At 40.7% G+C, this 16,009-nt stretch overlaps 1 protein-coding gene across 1 annotated transcript in view; it reads left to right on the top strand.

The window, feature by feature from the left end:
• The window catches only part of LOC131988255 (formin-like), a 45,734-nt gene that overhangs the window by 26,285 nt on the left and 3,440 nt on the right, over window positions 1–16,009 (top strand). The window contains exons 13-15 of the mRNA XM_059353356.1: window positions 4,570–4,662; window positions 10,037–10,088; window positions 15,297–15,446. Of these exons, the coding sequence (XP_059209339.1) occupies window positions 4,570–4,662; window positions 10,037–10,088; window positions 15,297–15,446 (295 nt within the window). The remainder of the gene's footprint in view (window positions 1–4,569; window positions 4,663–10,036; window positions 10,089–15,296; window positions 15,447–16,009) is intronic.

A 16,009-nucleotide genomic window follows, 5' to 3' on the forward strand; every position in this document is an offset into this window, starting at 1 on the left:
GAAGCAGCTTGTTGGGGTTCTAAGGGTTAAGAGAAACTGTGACTGGCCACAAGTGACAATTACAGCATGACTAATAATAAAACAATGTTGTGGATATAAATTTCATTTTATTCCAGTTTTTAAAAATTCATTTATCAGTGAAATTCAACTTGCTTTTTCTTTTTTTTGATGATTTATGTCATTATAACTGTGTTATTTTGCACAAAATACTTTTTTTGAGTTTTTCCCACTTCTAGCCATGATGTGCTGATTCCATAGAGCTGCAGGATTTATAGATATTATATACTGCAGTCAAATACGAGGCCACAGAGAGTAAAACGTAAAAATAGCAACAACTAAAAACTACCTGAAACGGGGTTGAAACCACTTGTTAACCAATCTGTTAATGCTGATTTATACAGATGACTTTTAGTCATTACTAAAATCCACGGACCTCTGTTCAGTGATGTCTTGATGGAGAATCCATTAGCTCCCCATTTCCAAAGATGCTGAGTCCACTGCCTGTGATCTCATCTGTTTTCTTCTGGTCGTAACAGTGGAAGGGCTTTAAAGATCGGTGCTGTGGCTCCCTTCATGATCCTGTCCGTCTGTCTGCGGTGGAAACTAGTCCTCTGTGGCTGCGCAACCAGACACAGAGCCTGACGGGACAAACTGGGCGACACTGTGGTGTGGTCATTGTTATACAGTGAAACATCAGCTTTGTGTTTCTTCACACAGAGGAGTTAGTTTAACAGTTAATCATATTAATCGGATGTTACACTGGACAAGGCAATGAATGATTTGCTTATGACATATTATATATCTGAAAATCTTTATTATACAAAAATGTAATTATTGTCTAGTTTGATTGGTCATTAGATTGTTTTAATACTATATAATTAACTTCTAATTAATCAAAATATGTATCCCAGTAGTGCATAATGTGTGCTTTAATTAGCCAAATAATACATTTATTTTTTTAAATTTGTGATATATTAATTAGATAATATATATTAACATATTAAATAATGAGAATTAAGACAAACTGACTCTTTCCATTTAATTTTTTTTTTTTTTTTTTTTTACATAAAAAGTTATAATGCCGAATTAGAATCTCAGTAACTGTATTGTGACTAATCATGCTACTATTTATTGTAGTGATACTTTTAAATGTAATAATTTGTAATCACTAAGAGTGTAAATAGTTTACACTCTTTTTGTTTATTTTGTTGCTAAGAATTTTACTAGGGTATTGTACGCATTGATTTTAAATGACATGCTTGGTCCAAATTTGAAGAAAAAACATAAAAAATGAAAAAAAATCCAGACAAAGTAATGACTACTGAGCCCACATGAACAAAGGACACAACTGTTTCTCATTATTGTATTCCCTCAACATTATAAACGCAGTCCAACAAAGCAGAAACTATGTCGCTGAATATTTGAATACAAACATTTTGTTAGAAAACTTTATTTGAATTAATGTGAAACTCAAAATACTTTAATGTGTAATGTAAGACATAAAAACATATTAGATAATCACCACAACTTTCTCCTCCTTTCTTTGACTGTGATTTCTCTTGTTTTGTCCCATCAAAGTTTGTGGGACTTTTTGTGCAAAAGGGAAACCACTGCTCCATTAAAACACATGTCGGCTTCATCAGTGACCAATAAAATTGCCTGATACTTGGTGTCAGTCTATTACTCTGAGGAGAATCCTCCTTCTGAATGCAATCCTCCAAAAAATGTATCATCACTCCGAGACGATGTCTGAAACTGGAGTTCTTTATTCTTTGCAGCTGCTGTGTTTTTGTGGGCTTCTTTCTTGCGGCCTTTGCTGTCTGGACCACATTTGGAAGAGAGCCGCCTCTAAATTGTAGACTTGCTGTTTTGGACACTGTTTAATGGCTCCTTTTGAGTCGGGGGGGATTCCTGTTAAGGAAACGCGGTTTGTCCAAACAGGATATTTTGTTTGTCGTGTTTGTATGTTTTTTATGTTCTGACTATCCATGAATTTAGGAAGTGTCCTGGAGTCCAGACTGCCAGGCTGTATGTAGTTATTGCTCAACGTTGTGTTTCCTGTCTGATTTATTAAGACAGCCAATAAATAAAAGATGTAATGGAGTGAGTTTATCGAGTCGCAGGTGCAGCGGCATGAGAGCCAAAAGCCGCATCTTAAAGCATCGGCGCAGTGAAGTGAGACAGCCAGACCTGTTAATGCTCTTGTTGTGTTGCGGAACTATTACACTATGCAGTCATAAGCAAGTTAAGGTATTTATTGCAGCCATTAATGACTTACAGCTTGTAGGAATGTGCCAAAGTTGTTTCAGCAGGCGTCTGCGTGTATCGTAACTTACAGTGGAGAGGAAACGGTGAAGGTTTGGCTGGAACACGCTGTTCGGCTGCATCCTCTGAGCTTGTGTGAGTTGGGTCATTTGGAACGAAACCCATGTGTAAACCGCAAACACATCTGCTGCATGCGCAGACACAGACTACAACACACAAAACACAAAAGTAAGACATGTTAAACAACAGACAAATATAACTGATTTCTAAACCATCAGATGCTCGACACTAAAGTATCCATTGAGAGGAGTTGATCAAATGGAAAAAAAAGGCCAATCCTTGATCTTTAACAGGGGGTGGAGTTTCTGTAGGGGGGAGTAAAATTCTTATTATTTTTGTATTTTCATGCTTTATTAGATGGTAGGTGCTGGGAATTGCATTAAGAATGCAAGTGAAGGAGGATGTTTGAGCATGCAATGCAAGATAGTTCACTTCAATTCACTGCCACTTCCACATGCTTGCATCATTAGTTTTAGTTTTTGGCGTACCACTAGTGGATGTAGGGTCTTGGTTGTTTATCTGTATTTTTAATTAAACTTTTTATTTATTTTGTATCTTTATTCTATTTTTTATTATTCTAATCTATTTATTATTATTATATAATTTGTTTACTCTGGACTTGTGCTGCTTTAACACCTGAATATCCCCCATGGGGGATCAATAAAGGAATATCTTACCTTATCTTATCTTATACTAGTAAAACTTGAGTCAGTATTAGTGGCTGACCTGATCAAGCCAGCTCTGTCTTTAAAAAAAAAAAAAGTAGCAAACTTCTCACATCTTTGAGCAGAATCCTGCTGGAAGTGAGAGGGACCTGGAATTAACAGCATATGAGTGGTTGAAAATAGGACTCAACAATACAATCTACCTCTTTTTGTACTATGACACCCATTGCACATTGTATAGACACAATACTTACTATTTTCTTACAGTCAAGCGCCACCTGTGTTCTTTATTGTTTCTAAGTTAAATATTGCACTTTTTATATTTTGTTGTTGTTGTTCTACTGTGTATTTTGCACATCTGTGCTGCAGAGTGAGTACGTGTAGAATAGCTAGCTCACACGACTGCACCGAGATTCACAGGTAGCATAATAATAAGCTGAGTTAATAAATTTTTGCATTTCTTTTTTTATAACCTTTGCAAATTAACGTGTTGGATTGATTTTAATGTGTATTTTTATCCCTTCTGTAATCCTTATTTATGTTTTTTCTTACACACCGTGGGACTGTGGGAAACATTATTTCAATCTCTGTGTCTTGTATATTGACTATGAGGTCTTTTTTCTTTGTTTTATTATTTTCTTGTTGTCATTCCCTGTTTTGTCCTGTTAGAAAGGCGCTTATAAATGAAATTTATTATAATTATTATTTTAAAGTTGACTTTAACTTTGACTTTGAACACTGTTCTCGGTTATGAGTTTAGAAAAATGGATATGCGAGTTCAGACATTTTTATCCATTTTTATAGTGCTGTGCATTCTACCAGTGAGCCACCAGGATGCCCAAATTACTATTATTTTTATTATTGTTAAGGTCTATCTTTTTAAGTATGTCTGTCTGAAAAATAAACATTAACATTAATCCAACATGTTATTTGCAAAGGTAATTTGGCCTATTTGTAAAAAAGAAATGCAAAAATTCATTTACGCAGCTTATTATTACGCTACCTGTGAAACTAGGTGCAGTCTTATGAGCTAGCTATTCTACACTTACTCACTCTGCAGCTCAGATCCATAATGACCAACTAGTTATCATGGAAACATATTGGCCCATTAGCTGTATTATTGTCCCGGGCATTCTTGTGAGCCACAATGGATCGTTTTGTAACTTCTTAAGCAACGGACTCTGACACACGGGGTTAGAATTAGTCAATAATTACTTTAATAGCTTCGTATTGCATGCACCTGTGCATCTGTGCTCCATCTCTCAGCTCAGGGGTCCTCAGCCTGAGAGACTTGAAGACCACTGTTTTATATCAAATCCTTTTTCCATCCTTGTGTTAACTAGTTTTATCTCCCCGTCATTTTCTGTTTGTGTAAGGAAATGTGTCTGTGGCATATTAAGTGAGTCAGTAAAGTCTCTTAATCACTCTTTAGAGAAGTGTTGATGAGCCTCATTTTACTACACGATTATAGTTTTATATCCCTTAATGACTCACCTTTTACAGTAGAGTTTATTATATCAAAGAGGCATTTCTGTAGTTAATCATTTCCCTCTGTTATCTTCTCTGCTCTCTCTGCCAGCTTGTGAGAAGAACGTGCAGAAGGTGTGCACAAACTCGTCAGAGGAACACCTCCAACCTTTCAAGGAGAAGATGGAAGGATTTATCTCGGCTGGTGAGTCAAGACTTTTATATGGAGACGTGGAAACATTGTTTCACACATGATTTGCAAGTAAATATGTATCTAGTTTGCTTCTGCCAAATGTTAAAAATCCTTGTGCACAGTAATAAATGCATGTGATATAGAAATATAAAAAAAAACAGTCATGCACAATGACATGCTCTAGTTCATACTACAAGATAGTGTTAATATAATTGTTTTCCCCCCGGTCTTGGTCATAATCTAGCAGCTCTAAAATGTGTAAAATTTTGAAGCACCCTGAAGAATATTCTGTGTCTTCAACAGATCCATTTAGACAGAGGATTTACTTCTGAAGAGATAGTCATGAAACTGAGCTTACAGAGCAAGAAAAGCCCCATATCCCCCCCCCCTGTCACACTCTGGCAGCTTTAAAGAGAGGAAGGTGTAATTATGCTTTTTACCGTGTCAGACAGTCAGCTGGGTGGTGCAGAATCATGTATGTGTGTGTTTGTGTTCTTGCTGGGAGAGGGCGTCTAGGAGCGCTGTAAGACAGCATGAGGACGGGAAGGGATCACATTGCCTCTAACATGGTTCTCATGTACTCCCGGCCTCCATAAAGCTGGCAGGACACCTCTGGCTGGGGCCTTGTAAAGACTGACGGGCCTCAGTGGATCAGGCCTCGGGACCACCGGGACAGGAGCAGAGCTTCTCCTGTCATACTCTGATCGTCTCGCTGTCTGCCCCCTTTCTGACCTAGACGCTTTTCTGGTAGCTGACACTTAATGGTTAACTTTTTTTTCCTCTATCAAAGTCCCTTTACACCTTCATTACTTTTGTTCTGCAGGAAGCAAGCAACAGAGTGTAAGAAGTGTGTAAGTGCATTCCTCTCACTGCGATGAAAATGGCTACTATGGGGACCAACATCATCGCACATTAATAAAATTGGGCTCATTGAATCCACAAGAGTCTCAGCTTTCCAGTGATACTTCATGCAATTCACAGGCTTTTTCGTGACCTCAGTGTGCAGGAATATTCATAATGCAAAAGGTGAAAATAATGCATCTGAAGAGGAAAATCAGAAGGCCTGATGTCAGGTTTTGCTCTCAAACTTTCCTCAACTTTAAGCTTCACTGCACAAACATAGCCTAACTTTGCAGCCTTATTTCGACAACATCCCAAACCTTAGATATTCTAGTTTCATATGATAACAGTATCTCTAGTAAAATTCATAAAAGTGAGCCCGCTACAGCCTCCGGAAAAAAAACAAATATGGTAAAAATACTGCCGGCCGTCGGAATGCTTAATATTGATACTTGGCGGCCATGAATGGATATTATAATGCCATGCAAAATATTGCAATACTATGCTGTATCAATTTTTCCCCCACCCCTGTCTATAGCCTTAAAAGAAAAAAAAATAGGAAGAAAATCAGATGTTCGACCGGCGGGTCAGTAGAATGACAACGGGTTAACTGGTAACATGTCTAAAGTCCCTTTCCACCTTTATTCTGCAGGAAGCAAGCGACAGAGTGTACGACTTTAAACACAAGTACTTTGGTTGGTTCATTAATGAAGGCGACTGTGTACACATTTCTATGAGTTACGGCTCACTTATCATTACAATGATGGTCCATGCCGGCCATTAGACTCCCATATGCTGCTCTGCGTTTGTCTCACCAAAGCTTTATTATACACAAACCTTCCTCTGCATCCCAGCGAATGCCATTAAGGAATCTCAGTTTGCTACAGATGGCTACATCTCTTTCTCCTGCTGTCACATTGTGCCTAAACAGTTAACAGTGGCATCAGGCCCTTGGGTTAGAAGCCTCAGACTTTTTATGCACAAGCTTTTCGATAAAATCCAGTTAGCCTTGAGGTCTTATTTGGTATCACCATACAGGCATTTAAAGAGAATTACCTGCCTTGTGACAGCACTTTTGTACCTTTAATTGTTTAACTGCACTCTATATCGCAACTTGTACAGCTGTCTGTGAGCCGATCCTCCCAGACTTCACAGTGAACATTTTTCCCTGGAACTTTTTTCAAAATAGTCACCGCAAAATGGACTCCACTTATAAAGCGCTTTTATCCGAAGCACTTTACACTACAGACTGCGCTCATTCACCCTTTCACACACACATTCATACTGGTGGCCGAGGCTACCAGGGCACACTGGTGCCACCTGCCACCATTGGGAATTCATTCACACACCGATGAACGCAACATCAGGAGCCATTTAGGGTTCAGTATCTTGCTCAATGATACTTCAACATGTAGACTGCCATGGTCAGGGATCAAACCACCAACCTTCTGATCAATAGAAGTCTACAAAGTGTGTTATTAGTGGTTGGTAACCCGTTTTTGGATGTTCTAGATGAGAATTTTACAATTATAGATAGCTCATTTATATGATTGTTAAAACTAGAGATGCAGGCAGGAAACCGAGAGAGAGAGAGGGAGAGAGAGAGAGAGACCATTATAAAGACATAAATCAAAAAAAAAGAAAAAATGCAAGTTGAATTTCCCTGATCAGTTTTTTTTTTTAATTGGAATAAAATTGAATATTCAATTTTATTCCAAAAGAAAATTGGGTCTCCACATGCTATACATATTGAATTATTTGCATTTTACAACCTCTTCTGTCCTCTCCTCTCTGTTCTGTGTAAACAGATGTTCAGTGAATTTGTCACGTGACCATTCGTCTCAGCAGAATCAATCATGGCTTCACAGTGTCACTGAGGAGCCGAATTAACAGGATCTTATTATTCCAAACTGTTTATTTTTGGCATTTATTTTTGGCATGATCCGTTCAAGGACTGCTGGAAAGTTCAAATTCCGACAATAATGCCTGTTTTACAGTTTCTTTCTACGATAAACGGTGTATTCTTGGCGATCTTTAAAGAAAACGTTTGAATCCCGTCGGTGCGATGGTGAGGGTTAAAGGTCTAATTGCCTGCATTTCTTGGAGCAGTGAAAAAACAGTCTCAGTCGATCATAATGATAGAGTCAAATGAGGTATCTCACCAGGAGATTGTAGCCACATGTTGTTGAGTGAAGATTTGTAGGGAATCCATATTTGCAGTACAACTCCTAAAAAGTTTGTTATTGCATACCGAGCCCATGCTGGGATTACATATTGTTGCAATGGAAATGTGCCATGACATTGTTCGAGTTAGTTTATTCACTTGAACTACTTCTGAGTGCTAAAGCCTCCCCTGAGCTTTGGTCAGTATCACAGAATATTTGAAAGCTCACAAAACCTGCACGGCTGCAACAGCGGCATTGATTTGCAAAGGCACATCTTGAACATAAACTTTCCAGTCAGATACTTGTAAACCTTGCTTTTCATAAACAGAATTCCTTCGAGCTGTTGCCCGTGCTGCGGGAGGAGCGGTGTGTAATCATCGTTTCGTGATGATTCCATGACTTCAAAAGGCAAAACAAAGCAACAGCTCCTCACATCAAAGAGCGGCTCAGGCTCTTAAACTCTGACTCATCGGTGAACGAGTGAATTTCTCACCCAGGTAAACGCTACGGAGGCTTACCACAGATGCATGTGTTTGACACATGATTTTAGATATAGAAATTCTCACTTTGGAATCAAAGTGTTCTAGAGAATCAACAGATAAAAACTTGTGTAGTGAGACTTGCGTTTGTGAGGAGCACTGACCCGTGACCCAGCTGTGGAGAGGCTCTCGGCAGGGCAGCAGGTGAACCCAGACGCCCTGCACTCTGCCTCTTAACCGTGCCTGTGGGATCTCTCCCAGATCTAACAGGAGACCTCGGAAATCTGTGAGGCTGTTCCTGTCACCATTTTTGCTCTGGTTTTGAGCCAAGTCCTTTCTCTCTCATCATAACTATTCTATAAGGTAACGTTTTAAAAAGAACCCGTGGTGTATTAAACGTCTAATCAAGCACCTTTTTCATTCCCGTTTTTAATAGGAGCTCTTTGAAACCTCTGGGGATACTCTTACGGGGCATATTTTTCCCGTTGAATACAAGCCATGACTAATTGAAAACAAATTCCTGCTTTTAATCTTGTGTAAGTCTCATTTCGCTGGCTCTCTGAAGAAATACATGTGTATCATCACCTCCTTTCTTTTTATGTCCGTGAGTCAGACGCCAATAACTAAAAATTCCACTTGTTCACATGACTGTGAATTACGTAGGCCGAGTAGAATTTTTTTGCAGATAACGACTGTCCGAGGAGGCTGTTTTTGATGTCTTGAAGTCTTTAAGACACATGGAAAGTGGTGCTGGGATGCTTTGTGAAGGTCCTCAGCATCCCTCTTAGCCTGCTTTGCTTCCATCTCTTTGTTATCTAGCTGCTAGGTAAAGCAGCGGTTTGGAAAAGTGTGTCAGAGTTTTAAAGCCCTAATTTATTGTTGCTCTCAGCATGCACATCTCATAACTTTCTAGTTAGCAACTACTGGTTTCAAGTTTACACAGGGAGCGGAGGTAGAGAAACTTCACACATCCTCTCTCTCTCTCTCTCTCTCTCTCTCTCTCTCTCTCTCTCTCTCTCTCTCTCTCTCTCTCTCTCTCTCTCTCTCCCTCTCCCTCTCCCTCTCGGCTCCAGTGCCACCTCTGCACAGTCGCACCAGAGGGGTACCTCAGGCGCCAGCCTGACCCCCACTGAGACTAACGCCATTGGTCACAGCCCCCCCTCCTCCTTCTATCACAGACATGGCCACAACCTTCCTTCATTAGGTTTACCTCCTTGCCCACATATATGTTTTAAAAAAAAGAGTAAAAGTAAAAGGGGTGGTTGGTCGGAGGCTTAAGCTCACCTTCTCCCAGAAGACCCCCAAACCTGCCTTTGAACAATTTTTTGGAGACTTCCCCCTCTTAAATCTTCAAGTAGAAAAGGTCCCCCATCATTGTAAAAAGGATGAATCTGGAAAAATGCAATAAATCTGAGATCACAGGCACTCTCTGGCCCTAGATAAATTCTTGCACCTCGGCCTGGCCCGCCGCACACATCTGCCTTGCATTTAGACACTTTTACATGGCAGGAGTCCACAGGAGCCTCCAGTTCCCAAGCCTCTCTGCTCAACCCTGCACCCCTGCTCCAGCTCTGCTTAGAGCCTGCACATGTATGTGGGCCGCCGCTCCGTCACAGCCTCACACTCTCATGCGTCAACACACAGAAGCATGTCAAACTTTACAATGTGCTTAACTGTCACTTGGATAACCTGCTCGCTGTGTCACTGACATCTCAACCAGCGGCCTTCTTCGTCTTCTTCCTCTTCTTTTCTCCTCCATTGACAAATATAAGGACACTCACGAACACAGCGCCCCCCTCTGGACCCGCCACTGTTCCTGGGATCAGTTATCTGTGTCACTAAAAGCCCCATAATCTGCCTCATGATGTACCTTAACCCCATATTTCTCTTTTCTTTTTCCAGCTCAAAAAGATCATTCAGCTGAAGAGGATCGACTCAATGCAGCACAGAAAAGGTAGGAGACCATCTTTATCAGCCTTAAGCTGAGATACTTTTAAGATTATGAATGAAAGATAAAAAATATTTATTTCATCTCTCAACAAGGGAATTCTGGGACACAAGTACCATGGATTGCAAACCTCACAAAGCAGCACAAATAACACGGCTGCTGTCTGATAGCACTAATGCTCGCTGTTGGTATAGTTGCATACAGTTGCAGCAGATAAGGTTTCTGGTGAGATGAGGAGGCTTTACAGTACTGAAGTGTTGAGAAATTCGGAAACTGCAAACCAACATTGACAAGATTATTGGAGACAGGATTACATGAATATGTCATTTTCTGCTGTTTTTGTTGACGTTGTGAAGTAGCAGGGGATCTGTCTTCTCCCATTTAGAATTCCTTTAGTGTTCTCCACAGAGGTCTCCATCAAAATCTGTGTTTTTCTGTCTGCCACCTACATTTGCTCATCTTGTTTTTCTGATAAATTAAGAATCCAGATGTCTGATTACGAAAATCCTTCATCCAATTTAAATATTCACTCACTGGCCACTTTAATAGCTTGCAAAGTGTACCTAATAAAGTGGCCAGTTTGGTCTTCTGCTGCTGTAGCCCATCTGCTTCATGGTTGGACATGTTGTAGAGATGTTCCGATACCATTTTTTCCCTCCCGATACCGATTCCGATACTTATGCTGTGGGTATCGGCTGATACAGAGTATTGATCCGATACAAGTATGTTATCAAAAAAATATTATGCTACACCTGCATGACTGTGACATGATTATCATTGTGGTAAGGCCTGGCTCAGGTTAAACCCTTTGTAAAACATGAATAAATACAGCAGATTCAAGCCATTTATTTTAACTTTTTTTTTTTTTAATAAAACAGTTTACAAAACAGTTGTGCAACTTAGATAAATACATCTAGGAATATATTTAAATTAAAGTGCGGCCACAATATTGTAAAATGAAGGTACAGTAGAAAAAACAGTAGTCCAACAGAAACTTAAGTAAATAAATCGCCACTGTTTTAAGAGTGGCAAAGAAGAACTGTGCCAGAGCTTTACTGAGCAAACCAGTAAATAGTTTACTAATTTAATAAATAACGTGGTAACGGATCGGTGCCTGGAGTCCAGTACTCGCCGATACCGATGCCAGCATTTTCGGCAGTATCGGAGCAATTTCCGATACTTGTATCGGAATCGGAACAACGTGTTGTTCATTCAGAGATGGTCTTCTGCAGACCTTGGTTGTAACGAGTGATTATTGGATTTACTGTTGAACCAGTCTGGCCATTATAAAACCCAGAGAACTGTCACTCAGTGGATATTTTCTGTCTTTTTTGAATCATTCTCTGTAAACCCTAGAGATGGTGGTTAGATCAGCAATTGTGAAACACTCAGACCAATAACCATGCCACGATTAAAGTCCCTTCAAATCACCTTTCTTCCCTATTCTGATGCTCAGTTTCACCTTCTTACTCGTCTTCACGATGTCTACATGCCGAAATGGATTGAGTTGCTGCCATTGATTGGCTGATTAGATATTTACGTTAACAAGCAGTTGCACAGGTGTAAAGTGGCTTCAAACTGGCCTGTTTTAAGTGTATTTAAAAATGACACTAAGCATGTGCAGAGGGGATATGACACCATTGACGAGCAACTGAATGTAACAGACGTCTGCTGGTTTGAAAATAGTTGGAAACATTTGGGATAATGTACAACTAGACAAATATTAACATAGGTCTGGATGTTTTTTGGGGGGAGCATATTAATGCGGAAAAGTAACATATTTCTACAGTAACTCATCTTAAAGACAAATAAACATGCTTACCGGAGACAGCAGTCAACACACACATACTGTATTTTCAGCCTGAACGCCCTGTGCTTCCTCCCCTGCAGTTCCTATCATTCTTATCTGCCATGTTTTGTGCAGAAGACTCCCGAGAGTTTTTGGAGAGATTTATAGGCATAAGACACACTGGCAGCCGCTGAGCTCGCTGTCCGAGCGAAAATCATATCTGGAACATTTCATATTGGAAAAAGATGGTGGAGCAGACAAACAAAGCAAATAGATTATTTTTGCCTTGTTTGGATAGGGAGCAGAATTGTTTGCTTTATATCGCAACTCTTCCACTTCCAAAATAAATCATGGACGCACATAAAGGAGAAAGTGAAAGACGCCGGACGCAGGAAAATGGAAACTATATAAACAATTAGGAGGTTGATTGCTTTGGACAATACCATAACTCAGAGAACGGCTCCAAACTGTTCTGTTTCATGGAGCTGATTTTAAGCCAAGAGGATCACTGAGGGGCTGCTGAACCTCTCACTCTCCGTCCTGGTGCCTCACCGCCAAATACTGATATCTCTATCCGCTGAACTAAACGTGTGTGTTGTGTGTGTTGTGTGTGTTGTGTGTGTTGTGTGTGTGTGTGTGTGTGTGTGTGTGTGTGTGTGTGTGTGTGTTTTGTGCATAAGTGACACCACTATAATGAAGGTGTTGAACTTGAAGGGGCATATTGATCAAAAGGGCCCCGCAGCTGACAGCACCTTTGCCTTTTAATGAACTTTTCCTTTAATTTCATCTAAAGAGGGGGCTGGCTGGCTGGCGCTAGGTAGAGCAGGAGGTAGAAGCAGGAGGAGGTGGTGGTGTGGGGGTCTTTCTCAGGTTCCCACAGAGCCACCTCGTAAAAGTGACACGCTGTTGATGAATATGGGCGTCAGCGGGCTCACCGGGCCCTGGGTGGGCTCTCACATCTGCGCTGGATGAGGGATCCTCGCACATATCAGCTGCAGTGGGCACGACATTATGTTGTTAATAAAGGAAATAGACAACACATCCTCAGTGCGACCTCATACCTCAGCCTCGGTGACTGAGGAGTCAGACATCCCTCTACAGGAGAATGGTGCAATATCATTTATGACTTTTGTAATGGAAAGAATCACTTTCTCTCCGAAGCTTCAAGTAAATAAATTTGAGGAAAATGTATCAGAAATATAGTGTTTTTTTCCCCAAAATGACCTGTCGTTTAAATCCTTTTCCATATGTATGCAGGTCATTAATCAATGCAATAGCCTGAAAGGGAAAATATTGATATCTCGTGGGAGAAACTTAAGATGTTTGCGCTAACTTATTCCCCCTCCTTCCTGACACGATATCATGACATGATTGGTACCGATTGATTCCTCTGATCTTATAGTTTCATGTTATATCAGAATCTTCTGTATAGCCTTTTAGTGATTGAGCCCACATCCAAAAAATACAATTTGATGTTCCGCCCACTAAAATCTTTTACACATGTAAGAAAACAACTCAAAGAGGTAATTTTACTCAATTTTAATCACCAGTTATTCAAGCTTGTGAGAAAGCACTGTGTTACACACTCTATGAGGGGAAATTTACATTAAGTTTAATTGTAATTTATTGAGTTGTCATTCTAATGAGCCGTTTTTGTAAAAACACTTATTTGGCCCATCCATGGTGAGTCTACGTTTCCTTTCCCCTCAACATGCTCTTCTAATTTGTCTGCTTCATGTTTGGGTTCACTGAGGTTTTCTGGTTCTGTCCTCAGTTCCATCTCATTAAGTTCCCTTCTCCCACATCATGCTCAATTTCATTTGGCCCGACTGCCTCCTCGACAGTCACCATGCAGTCGTGGTTTCGTAGATGCCAGCTCGTGAGTTTCTCTTCTTAGGTTATTGTATGACGACAATGGCCCAAAAAAACGGCTCAGTGTGTCTGCTGAATCAGCCAGCAACATGGAGTTTACTCCTGTAATCTTTTTACTGGGGAAACAAAGGAATGCAGAGTTGCCTGTCCAAATATTTCCCTGATTCTCACGGCTGCTCATGGTTTTGTAATGGGTCTTTTTTTATAGCTGTCAGTGAGGAATGCCGGCTGTGGGTGCTGCAGTAAACCCTCTCACGACAATGGCATCATAGCATGGATTTCAGAAGTGTGTGTGTGTGTGTGTTTGTGTGTGTTTGTTTGTGTGTAATTGTTCTGCACTCGCAAACGAACAAAGGTCTGCTTGATTTTGTTTACGTTTCGTAGGTACACTAGCATGCGTGAGTGTGTTTTTGCATCTGTTTTGAGTGAAGCGTTTGTGTATCTGCTTGTTGCGTATGTTCGGGAGGCTGTTGCTTGATTTGTGCATGCTTTGACATGATGACCCAGGGTCAGCTGATGGAGAGAGAGACCCTGTTCGTCATGCCAGACCAGGCCCCGGCTCCAACAAAGCTACCTGGGACGGAAGGTCTGTTTGGTCAATCTAAACATCCCAGAGCCTGTGATTCCTTCTGCGGGGTGCAGGATGATCTACAGCGCATCACAGCAAAATGACGCATCACTGGGAAATGGGAAGCAGAAGCCTACTTTTTTTTCTCAGCTTTTAGCAGGCCGTCTGGGCAGCATATTGCACCATTTCTGCATCAACATGTCTTAGATTAGCGTCGCAAAAAGCCACCTAGCATCTGGAGGTCAGAGCCTATCTGGGTGTCAATGGGACAGGGAGCATTCCTTGAATCATAGCCCCCTTTTATCAACCCTTTGACAGCTAGAAAATGTCTTTCATGTTTGGGTTAGTGAGAGAATCTGAAGCAGCAGGCTGCTTTTCATACCTTGTGTGTGCTGCTGGGAGCCTTTGCACAGAGTTCAGAGTTGGTTACAATTGAATTAGGCTGAGGAGGAACAGAAAATGTGTTTATTCATGAAGATCTGCTGTTTTTTTTATGTGAGCACACCTGTTTGAGTGAGCTCAGATGTACATATATCATATCATATTCATATCTTTGATTGTCTGCCAGTAAACACGTCCCTGGAGCTGTGTGTTTGAGTTCAGCAGGCGTGTGTTTCTGCTGTGCCTGGAGGAGCAGCAGCCTGTTTTTGGCTGGCTGTGGAGGTCAATGTGATAATGGAGCCACCGCTACTGGCTCTCCCCCATGGCCCAGCAGGGTGGACACTCTCCTTCCAGCTCTGTTTCTCGCCTCACTTATCTGCTTCCACATCCATCATTTGTCTGTGTGTGCTATGTCCATATTGGACTCTCTTTACCCTCCCGTGTTTCTTGGGCACCTTACCTTCTTTGTGCTGTTTATAGCTCTGACGTTTAAATCTAGAGTAATTAGCTGGACCATGCTATTATTTATGTCTGAGATTATTTATAAGTGTTTATGCGCGATAAGACAACACTGTTTGAGCCTCTGTTCTTTTTTCCAATACAGTTTCCAGGACATGCTGAGCTACTTTGGGGTCAAGCCAAAGTCCGGGGACAAAGAAGTGGCCCCAAGTTTCGTTTTCATGCTCTGGTACGAGTTTTGCAACGACTTCAAGAACACTTGGATACGGCAAAACAAGAACATCTCCAAGGAGAGGTGAGCTGGATTTTACATTTTCTATCATATAAATGTAATTCTGGGAAATGAATCCAGTTATTTATGACACTTGACTCATCCTATGAACTAAAAGTCAGGATATCTGTGCCTCTTCTGGAAGAATTTGACTACTTTTTTCCCGCTAAATTGCATGAGTCCCCCGTAAAGTTATAGTTAAAGACTTTTAGATGTGGGAAAGCATGCAGGAGAACCAGCACAGCATACTCATGTGGACAGGGGCAGCAGAAAAACATAATTTAGCAACTTAAAAAAAAGGCCAGCCTAAAAAAACATCAGTCCAAGTGTACGCTATATAAAGAATATTTTAACTGCTATATTTTGCCATTAGACAGCCCTGTTTGAGTTGACACAGGAAGGATCTGAAGCTGTTCTTATCAAAGCTACCAGACCCCATGGATAAAAAGGGTTTTAAAGGGTTAGCTGGATTCATTTTTGTCAAAGGAGTCCTGTTGCTTTGGTGAGAACATGAAACGACCTCTTAAACAGGGCTCTCTGTCTGCAAGGTTAAGTGGTAAAAATACATTTAATATATCATACACTTA

This window comes from Centropristis striata, chromosome 16 (genome assembly GCF_030273125.1).
Source record: "Centropristis striata isolate RG_2023a ecotype Rhode Island chromosome 16, C.striata_1.0, whole genome shotgun sequence".
NCBI classification, from domain to species: Eukaryota; Metazoa; Chordata; class Actinopteri; order Perciformes; family Serranidae; genus Centropristis; species Centropristis striata.